Source organism: Esox lucius, chromosome 24, assembly GCF_011004845.1.
Source record: "Esox lucius isolate fEsoLuc1 chromosome 24, fEsoLuc1.pri, whole genome shotgun sequence".
Lineage (NCBI taxonomy): Eukaryota > Metazoa > Chordata > Actinopteri > Esociformes > Esocidae > Esox > Esox lucius.
The window spans coordinates 2,382,733-2,393,429 of record NC_047592.1 but is presented as its reverse complement, the minus strand read 5'-3'; the positions used below and the strand labels follow the sequence as shown (position 1 = coordinate 2,393,429).

Below are 10,697 nucleotides of genomic sequence, written 5' to 3'. Positions count from 1 at the left end.
TTGCTCTGTTACAGGTTAACTAGCCCAACCATCTGGCTGTTCCATTTTGTACAGTACTAACACACCTCATTTATGTCCCTCACACACACACACACAGAAACACACACACACACATACACACACACACAGACACACACATCCTCTAGGACTCTTATCAGAGCAGAGCTGTAAAACAGAACAAACACCAGTGTTAAAGGGGCTCTACAGTCCTGCTCTGTTAATATCTTTTCAGCCACTAGTTTTTCATGTAGAGCTCCAAAGACATGGTAGGCCTTTTGGTTATTGTTTATCATAACACTAACCCCATATCATAAAACAAACCCCCCATATCCTAACCCTAACCTCCTATATCATAACACTAACCCCATATCATAAAACAAACCCCCCATATCCTAACCCTAACCTCCTATATCATAACACTAATCCTCCATATCAAAATCGTAACCTCCTCATATCATAACGCTAACCTACCATGTCATAACACTAACCCCCTATATCATAATGGTAACCTACCATGTCATAACACTAACCCCCTATATCATAATGGTAACCTACCATGTCATAACACTAACCCCCTATATCATAATGGTAACCTCCCATATCATAACACTAACCCCCTATATCATAATGGTAACCTCCCATATCATAACACTAACCCTCTATATCATAATGGTAACCTCCCATATCATAACACTAACCCTCTATATCATAACATTAACCGCCCATATCATAACACTAATCCCATATTATAACATGAACTCCTCTAACCATAATCCTAACCTACCATGTCATAACACTAACCCCCTATATCATAATGGTAACCTCCCATATCATAACACTAACCCTCTATATCATAACCATAACCTCCTATATCGTAACACTAATCCCATATTATAACATGAACTCCTCTAACCATAATCCTAACCTACCATACCATAATCCTAACCTACCATATCATAACCCTAACTTCACATATTGTAACACTAACCCCTCATATCATAACAGTAACCCCAATATCATAACAATAAACCAGTATAACACAAACCCCTAATTTCATAACACCAACCCCCATATTATTAAAATAACTCACCATATCATAACACTAACACCCATATCATAATACGGACACATAATACTAAACCAATATTACAGTACTAACCCCCTTATTACAGTACTAACCCCCTTATTACAGTACTAACTGCCCTTAAAAACTGCATTTCAGAACATTGGGTTGTGAATTTTATTCTGCCCATATGCACTACATTCACTATGTGTGTGGTGTTTTTACAGTAAATGTGTGTGTGGTGTTTTTACAATAACTGTGTGTGTGCCTGTCTGAATGTTGTTTTCACAGTAAATGTGTTTTCATTTTTGAAAAATGTTTTAAGTAAATTTGTGGTTCATTCACGCCGTGTGTTGACTTAACCTTTCTTAACCATTACAGCCTCGGTCATGATTAGTTCCTGTGAAAACAGATAGGTCACAAATTGATAACATCACCCACATACACACACAGGGATGTGAACCAGTCTCACAACAGTCCAGAGACAAACTGGGAATTGTGTATAGGTCAGATTATGTAGATGTGTGGGTCTGTGGGTGGAAATGCCTTGGAGATATTATTAAAAAAACAACCACAGAGTCACATCTTGTTTAGACATACCGAAAGTGAGAGAGAGAGGACGGGAGGGAGATCTTGTTCCCTTCGAGAATTATAAGAAATGTAAGTTTCTCGCAGAACTTTTAATAATGTTCCAAAAAGGTTATTTGGCTGTCCCCATGGAAGAACCCTTCATGATTAACTTGAGGAAAATGTTTTTGTTCCAAGTAGAACACTGTGTTGTTACGTAGAATCCTTGATGGAAACGGTTCTCATTGGAACCCAAGAGTGTTGTTTATATGACTATTCTATGGAGAAGAAGCTGAGGAAAACTTTTAGATTGTAGAGATCATTTTATTCATTAGATTTTTACACTGAGTTCTTTCCGTTTTTTTTTTTTTATTGCCCTGTGCCTGAACTCAACAGTAACTATATTTACTTTAAGATATACTCCACATACATCTGTATTAAAACTCCATATTATCTACATATGTATTACGATATATTCCATATTATCTACATCTGTATTAAGAAATGTTCCATTTTATCTACATCTGTATTAAGATATATTAAGATATATTCCATATTATCTACGTTTGTATTAAGATATGTTCCATATTATCTACATCCGTATTAAAACTCCATATTATCTACATCTGTATTAAGATATATTCCATATTATCTACATCTGTATTAAGATATATTCCATATCATCTACATCTGTATAAAGATATACTCCATATTATCTACATCTGTATTAACTCCAAACTGAATGTCAGAAAGGGAAAGAAAGGTGATTTAAGCAATTTTGAGCGTGGCATGGTTGTTGGTGGATGTGCATCCCACAAATCTCCATCAACTGCAAGATGCTAGCCTATCAATATGGGCCAACACTTCTAAAGAATGCTTTCAGCACCTTGTCGAATCAATGCCACGTAGAATTAAGGCAGTTCTGAAGGCGAAAGGGGGTCAAACACAGTATTAGTATGGTGTTCCTAATAATCCTTTAGGTGAGTGTATATTCCATATTATCTACATCTGTATTAAGATATATTCCATATTATCTACATCTGTATTAAGATATACTCCATATTATCTACATCTGTATTAAGATATATTCCATATTATCTACATCTGTATTAAGATATACTCCATATTATCTACATCTGTATTAAGATATACTCCATTTTATCTACATCTGTATTTATAGACAGGCTTTGTCACAAACGGCGCACTGTTCACTTTTGTAATGTACCACTTTTGACCGTCGCCCCATGACCACTTATACCTAGGTCAGAAGCAATGCACTTGTTATGCTGAATGTTTAGGGGTCTGCAGTTCTGCAGACTGGGGATTTTGGAGTATGCTGATGTTTCAGCTATGCTACGCTACTGAGGTGGTAACTGTACATTAGAGCCCAGTCAAATGCAATCAAATTGATTCAAGGTGTTTATACAACTTTTTCTTACTGACCAGTACAACACTTACCAGACAACCCATTCTCATTTCATTGCTAAAGTTTGGGACATCTTGGACCACTGTGTGATAAGACTTTCCAACAAACCATGATACACTGTCCTAAGAAGATTCCAGGGGATGTTCCCAGGACCAACCAGGAAGTGAACAAAACATCAGGGGTGTGGCCTCCCAGGTGACGCAGTGGTGAATAGGCACTCTGTCGGTGCATCAAACATGCCACCAGTTACGGTTTCTGGGAAGCCCCACCGGCGATGCAAAGCGGCCTGGATCAGTGACGAGCTGGCATCACCAATGTGGATTTCCATGTCTCATGGTGTTTTGGTGACTCCCTTACATACCTGTAAAGGTAATTGAGGTTGCCAGGAACTAGCTCTGACATGCATGGACCTACGTGACATCCTGGTTTTACGACTACTGTGGAAAACGGAATGGATTAGTTTGGAAGCCAAGGAAGAGGTCTTTGGTTTCAACACCCCTTAATCTGTTGGGAGTTCCTGCAATGATACATACAGTGGAATGCTTTTGGATTAAATTGGGCAGGGAGAAAAACTTAATTTGTCAAATAAATAATCTGGTGTAACATAGAACAAAGTCAAAAAAACTTGCTAAAAATGACCCAAAGGATGACCCCAGGACGAAAAAAACAAACACCTCAGATAAAAACCTCCAGGGGAATGTGACATGTAAAGACATCACATCACAATGTACCATACTAATACAGAACTAATACTGCCGGTTCACCACATCATGATGTACCATTACAGAACTAATACTGCCGGTTCACCACATCATGATTTACCGTTACAGAACTAATACTGCCGGTTCACCACATCATGATTTACCGTTACAGAACTAATACTGCCGGTTCACCACATCATGATGTACCATTACAGAACTAATACTGCCGGTTCACCACATCATGATTTACCGTTACAGAACTAATACTGCCGGTTCACCACATCATGATGTACCGTAACAGAACTAATACTGCCGGTTCACCACATCATGATGTACCGTTACAGAACTAATACTGCCAGTTCACCACATCATGATGTACCGTTACAGAACTAATACTGCCAGTTCACCACATCATGATGTACCGTTACAGAACTAATACTGCCGGTTCACCCCATCATGATGTACCGTTACAGAACTAACACTGCCAGTTCACCACATCATGATGTACCGTTACAGAACTAACACTGCCAGTTCACCACATCATGATGTACCGTTACAGAACTAACACTGCCGGTTCACCACATCATGATGTACCGTTACAGAACTAATACTGCCGGTTCACCACATCATGATTTACCCTTACAGAACTAATACTGCCGGTTCACCACATCATGATGTACCGTTACAGAACTAATACTGCCGGTTCACCACATCATGATTTACCGTTACAGAACAAATACTGCCGGTTCACCACATCATGATTTACCGTTACAGAACTAATACTGCCGGTTAACCACATCATGATGTACCGTTACAGAACTAATACTGCCGGTTCACCACATCATGATGTACCATTACAGAACTAATACTGCCGGTTCACCACATCATGATGTACCGTTACAGAACTAATACTGCCGGTTCACCACATCATGATGTACCGTTACAGAACTAATACTGCCGGTTCACCACATCATGATGTACCGTTACAGAACTAATACTGCCGGTTCACCACATCATGATGTACCGTTACAGAACTAATACTGCCGGTTCACCACATCATGATGTACCGTTACAGAACTAATACTGCCTGTTCACCACATCATGATGTACCGTTACAGAACTAATACTGCCGGTTCACCCCAACCTTGATGTACATGGTCAATCTGCAGTTCAATTCATATTTACGTTATGAGATTTTATAAAGGGGAATAGAGTGCTATTTAGGATGACTCAGTACATTAGAGCCCAGAGCTTCACAAACACATTCAGGACAGATTGTTTGATAGTATGATAACAGACACAAACACAGACACACACACACACAGATCTTTGCTCTGATCTGGGCATGTTCTATCCACCCAGTGATTACACGGCTGTCAGAGAACCCTCACAACAAAATAAAAAATGGATTCTTTGAATACACTGGAGGACTGGAAACCCTAAATCACAACAGGATGTGTGTGTGTGTGGTGTGTGTGTGTGTGTCTCAGATTGACTTCAAATTTACTGAGCAAATTCAGACAGATGTCCCCTCGCTTTTACTCTTGACTTTTGTCTTTTGATCCCCCTCTCTTTGTCACTCTTTGTCATCTTCATCATCATTTCTATTGGAAAGTTAGGTTCTTCTAAGTAGTAGACCAAGTTGCTGACTGTAAATCACGTTAACAATCCAGATGTGTGGTTATGTATGATCTTTAATATTGTTCTGTCAATTTAGTCAATGCTTAATTGTTGAAGAACTTTCTAATATAACATACATTCATTCAGATGAATCATTCAGTAAGAGATTTAATAGATTAATATACATGAATGTTTTTTAGATTAATATTGATAAAAAGAAACGTCACAGTCACACAGATCAGCCTCGTGATCATTCTCAATGATAAAGAAAGAGTAATGAAAAATAATCCTAATCTTGCCTGGCAACCCAAATTCACCACTCTAGCTGAACTCCAGAGATGTTTAATGTCTCTTCTACATGACGGGTCTTTTCCGCACTCTGTCTGACAGTGCCTAGAATGCAAACACATTCTTATCGTTCTGATTGGTCCCAGACACTGACAGGTTGGGCTAGAGTCAGAACACACATGGGTAAAGCAGTATTTTGATTGGTTGTGTTACTCTGATTGGCTGGAAGGCATCCAATCACTGATAACTTTATACTCCCTTCATTTGCACCATAAGATCCTTCAGAAATGGCAATCTGTAGAAACCCATTTGAGTTTGAGTTCTCATGCAAATCTTAGACACATTTAAAATGATATAATCTATGTTTTAAATGTGTAAAACATTGAACTGTCTCATGGAATGACTGTATGCCAGCGGATAACTATTTCAGGAGTCTTATTGGAATGTGTGTTAAAGATGTATTCCAGAGTTCTTTGTCTGCCAGCATTTGTGAAATTGGCCTCAAATGGACCCGCAGTTTTTGAAAAAATTATATGATATTCTATAAATCTACTTTAAAAATATAATAGAAAATTTGACATACACCTATCTGTCTACCCCAAAATATCAAGTCAGATGTAAATATGGCTTAGAGCTCCATTTAATCTGCAGAGCTAAAGAGCTGCACTAGCAACGGCTACTAATTAAACAGATCTGTTACTGTCAGCAGAGACGGCACTACATTGGACGCTGCATATGAGTGCCTAATCAGAAAACACCTTGACCTTTAAACTGTGCTACAGCACTAAACCTAAGCCAAGCAGGCGGAGTCGAGCTTCAAGAGTCTCTTAGAAACATGTCACAACTCCAGGCGGGAGGAGGAACTACAGGCAGACGCCTCTTCCTCCTTCTCCTCCTTCCCCCTCCCCTCACTGTCTCTTTTCTCAGTCTCTGAAGGTGTCCCACGCCTCCCCAATGTGAGGGGCTGAGCCCCGTCCTGAGGAGGCGGTCAGCGGAGGAACAGGAAGTGGTTAAGACTCGTTAACTCACTTCCCCTGGCACAGGTGCAACCTGCCTCTGGCTGCTACCGCCACGGTCGACGCCAAGTGAGCACGAGGCGACGGCGTTGACGACAGCGTTGACGACGGCGTTGACGACAAGGACCGCGGTGAGCGCTGGACGGGGAGGTGGGATTTACAGGCCAGCCCCTCCCCGCAGTCGCAGCGCTGGAACAGCTCCAGGCGCAGGTGTTCTTTCCGGCGGTGGCGTGTGCACACCTCCCCCTGCTTCAGCACCAGCTTGCAGATGCGCCCCCAGAAGTGACGCGCGCAGCAATGACCCTCGGAGCAGTCTGAGGTCCTGAGGCACGGGTCTCCAGTGTGACCTGGGGGGGGGGGGCAACACTTGGTTAGTTCAGAGGAGAGAGAGGCCGCCCAAACTCACAGCGCCCCCAGCCAATGATGTCCAACTGTTTTAACAATTAAAACATATGGATAGGGCAACGAGGGCTGTGTTATGGGGTGTATAGATCTCCTGGATCCCTGATCAGTGGATCTCCTAGAATGGGAGTCACCTTTGATGGTGGGCAGCTTGGTGTGAGTCTTTGTCCTCCATCCCACCTTCTTCCTGTGGTTTTCCTCAACCGCTGGGATACGATGAGACGCTCCCCTATCATACAGAGGAGTACAGACATCTGGCGGAGATGGAGAGGGAGAGAGAGAGGGAGAGATGGAGAGGGAGAGAGATGGAGAGGGAGAGAGAGAGGGAGAGATGGAGAGAGAGAGAGGGAGAGATGGAGAGGGAGAGAGAGAGAGAGAGGGAGAGATGGAGAGTGAGAGAGAGGGAGGGATAGAGAGGAAGAGGAAGATGTAGAGAGATGAAGAGAAGTGGACAGGGGAAAGGGAAGGAAAGAAAGGGAAAGAGAAAAAGAAGTAGGGGTGAGGGAGAAATAGAGATGGGAGAGAGAGAAGGAGATACATAGAAAGAGAAGTGCATTAGTACAATGTTCCAACAAGACATTAACACAGTCCAACAGATACTAGTGACAATTCACCCGTGGAACTTACTGTTGCTACAGTGGTTGCCAGGGCAACACATGGCATCTCTACGGCACGGCTTCGCCCGCCTTCTGCAGGCGTGACAGCTCTTTGGGGCGGGGTTTCTGGAAGGGGCGTGACAGAAGCTTCTTTCGCCACATGCCAGGTCGCTACTGCAGGGATAGACCTGAGGAGGAGTTCACGGTTCAATGACCTATTCATGACGCGTTTAATTACAACTGTGGAGATACAACACATCCTTTGTCATTGCACTTTCTAGGGGTATTCTTCAACCAGATTGACTTGAGATCTGCCTTCCCAAAACTTCAGTGGGTATGTGACTGACAAACAGGCCTCAGTTAGAGCCACAATGACAAGAAGTGACCATAGAATGACTAACGTTTCTTTGAGTTTCTTATTGTTAGTGTACCTGTATTAGTTATATTGTACTTTGTAATTTTTATATGGCGACTAGCTGCTGCCCATCTTGGCCAGGACAGTCTTGGAAATGAGATCTTAAATCTCAGTGAACCTTTCCTGGTTAAATAAAGGTTTTAAAAAAACAATGCAGCAAGAAATACTTAACATGTATTATGTCGAAGACTCTTTTCAATACCCGTGAAAATAACTCTGTCCATGAGCAAATACCAATAGTTCACTCACAGTAAGCACTGGTTTACAGTAATTAGAAGTAAAATTACGGACATTATCATATTTTAAATAAAAAATGTTTACCTGTGGTGATCCCGCCCTGGACCTGCCAGCTGCTGTCGCGTGCGGCTCCGGCAGCACCGTTTTGATGGAGTTGATTTTGGCGCTCGCCTCTCCGGTGGCGCACGTGACCGCAAGGAGTAACGCTACTAACCGCAGGAGAACCATGTTAAGTGTCGTTGGATTCTAAGTAAAGAATGACTCTATCGAGGGTACAATAATTGTCCAAAATTGTCTTGTTCAAGCCTTTAAATGAATTCCCCAGAAAACAAGTATCACAGACTATGAATAGATCTCCGTCGGTAGTGTTGTGTACTTGTTGAATGCCTCCCGTGTGATGCTGTGTTTGACGCTTGATTGCCGCTGTTTCCAGATGCTGGCTTTATTATAGGACTCAGAGGGGCGTGGACTCCGTATATCGATACCTATCATCGATAGCTCATCGATACATACAGAGAGAGAGACTCCGAAAGTACAGAAAGGAGAGGGGTAAGTTAAAACACATTTTAAGCAAACTTAACCACGTGTAATAGAATCGAGAAGTCGAATACTGGGAGATTATTACAAGACATTTGTATCAGGCTCTGGTCAAAAGTAGTGAACTACAGGAGTAGGATGCCATTTGTGTGAAGAGTGTTCAAGTATGTGGTATGTAGACCGGACATTTCAGAAACCGAGGCCATATTAATTATGAAGATCAGCAACATTTTGGATGCTGACAGCAACATGACATAATGTGGTTAACACACAGAGGCTATTCAGTATACTGTATGCGACTACAAATATACGTTTTAATATCGCTGGACGTTTTCAAATTACGTTGTTTCCCTTAGAACCCGGAGACCTGAGAAAACAGCGCAGTGCTTAAACGTTCCAGACTGGTCTGGACGTCACAGACTAAAAATAGAAACATTGAAAACACTTTGATTGTGTTATGAATGCATGACAAAAGTGCAACTAAACTGAAATCTGATGTATATTTCTTTAAGAGGGCTTGCACCCACTGCGCTCTGATACACAAATCATGTTTTTACAACACCTTAGATGAGTCCCGAAACACACAGATTGGTTCTGTACCCTACATTTAATATTCGTAGTATACCTTTTATTTGAAGAATGTGGTGAAAGAAATGTTTGCTGTAGGAAGCTTCAGAACACAGAAAAGGTTTAGGGATTAATGCCCCTAATACCGTGAATAGTTAATATAGGAACATTTTATATTGTTTGATGATAGTGGTCTATTGAGAATACTAAATGTAGAATGTTTTATGTTTTAAAAAGTGGAGGCAGAGATGTAAAAGATGGTCTGGTAGAAATGGAATTCAAACTGTCAACTTTGAACCCCAGACCCCTACCTAATTTAAAAATGAGGCCATGAAAGAAACTGTATACAAAACAGCCTCCAGTAGCCGTGACATTTGGTTGTATTATAAAACATTGCATTTTTTCTTCCTACAAATGTGGATCTAGCTTTTTAACGGTTTAAACTACAACACATTACCCAATTTCTGACCATTTCGACTCTCAGGAACATGTGTCTTCTGTTCCCCTCAGAGCCCTTAGAACAGAGGGAATCAGACCAGACAGTAAGTCAGAAGGAAAAATAACATTATCAATTGCAATATTATGGGCTACGGTGCAGGATTACATTCCAGGGGCTACAGTCCGGGCTAGGCTCAGGGGCTACAGTCCAGGGCTAAAGACTGGGGCTGCAGTCCAGGGCTACAGTCTGGGGCTACAGTCAGGGGCTACGGTCCAGGGCTATGGTCAGGGGCTACAGTCCGGGCTAGGCTCAGGGGCTACAGTCCAGGGCTACAGACTGGGGCTGCAGTCCAGGGCTACAGTCTGGGGCTACAGTCAGGGGCTACGGTCCAGGGCTATGGTCAGGGGCTACGGTCCAGGGCTATGGTCAGGGGCTATGGTCAGGGGTTATGGTCCAGGGCTACGGTCCAGTGCTACGGTCAGGGGCTATGGTCAGGGGCTACTGTCCAGGGCTACGATCAGGGGCTACGGTCTGGGGCTACGGTCAGGGGCTACGGTCAGGGGCTATGGTCAGGGGCTATGGTCCAGGGCTACGGTCAGGGGCTATGGTCAGGGGCTATGGTCCAGGGCTACGGTCAGGGGCTATGACCATGCTGCTCCTGGAGAGTGTGTTAATCTAACAGCCACAATCAATCAATCAATCAAATTTGTTTTAGAAAAACCTTTACTTCCGGACCAACCGTTCCTGTAATACCGCCCACGACCACGCCAGCGCACTCTTGGGAGTTGTATGAATTTACTGAAACAGGCCACTGGGAATAGAA

General features: G+C 42.3%; 1 protein-coding gene across 1 annotated transcript; it reads right to left on the bottom strand.

The window, feature by feature from the left end:
• Positions 1-5,440: 5,440 nt before the first annotated feature.
• Positions 5,441-9,148, bottom strand: LOC105006243 (dickkopf-related protein 2). Its single transcript, XM_020043352.3, has 4 exons — positions 8,416-9,148; positions 7,711-7,867; positions 7,218-7,337; positions 5,441-7,028 (listed from the first exon to the last, which is right to left on the bottom strand). The coding sequence occupies exons 1-4, from the start codon at positions 8,557-8,559 to the stop codon at positions 6,691-6,693; spliced, it is 759 nt and encodes a 252-aa protein (XP_019898911.2). The 5' UTR covers positions 8,560-9,148; the 3' UTR covers positions 5,441-6,690.
• Positions 9,149-10,697: the final 1,549 nt, after the last annotated feature.

Excerpts from the sequence above, each read along its gene's own strand:
- LOC105006243 (XM_020043352.3), bottom strand. The coding sequence starts at position 8,559 with ATGGTTCTCCTGCGGTTAGTAGCGTTACTCCTTGCGGTCACGTGCGCC. Across the intron at positions 7,868-8,415 it reads CCAGGGCGGGATCACCACAG|GTCTATCCCTGCAGTAGCGA; the intron begins GTAAACATTTTT and ends ACTCCTCCTCAG. Across the intron at positions 7,029-7,217 it reads CAAGCTGCCCACCATCAAAG|GTCACACTGGAGACCCGTGC; the intron begins GTGACTCCCATT and ends CCCCCCCCCCAG.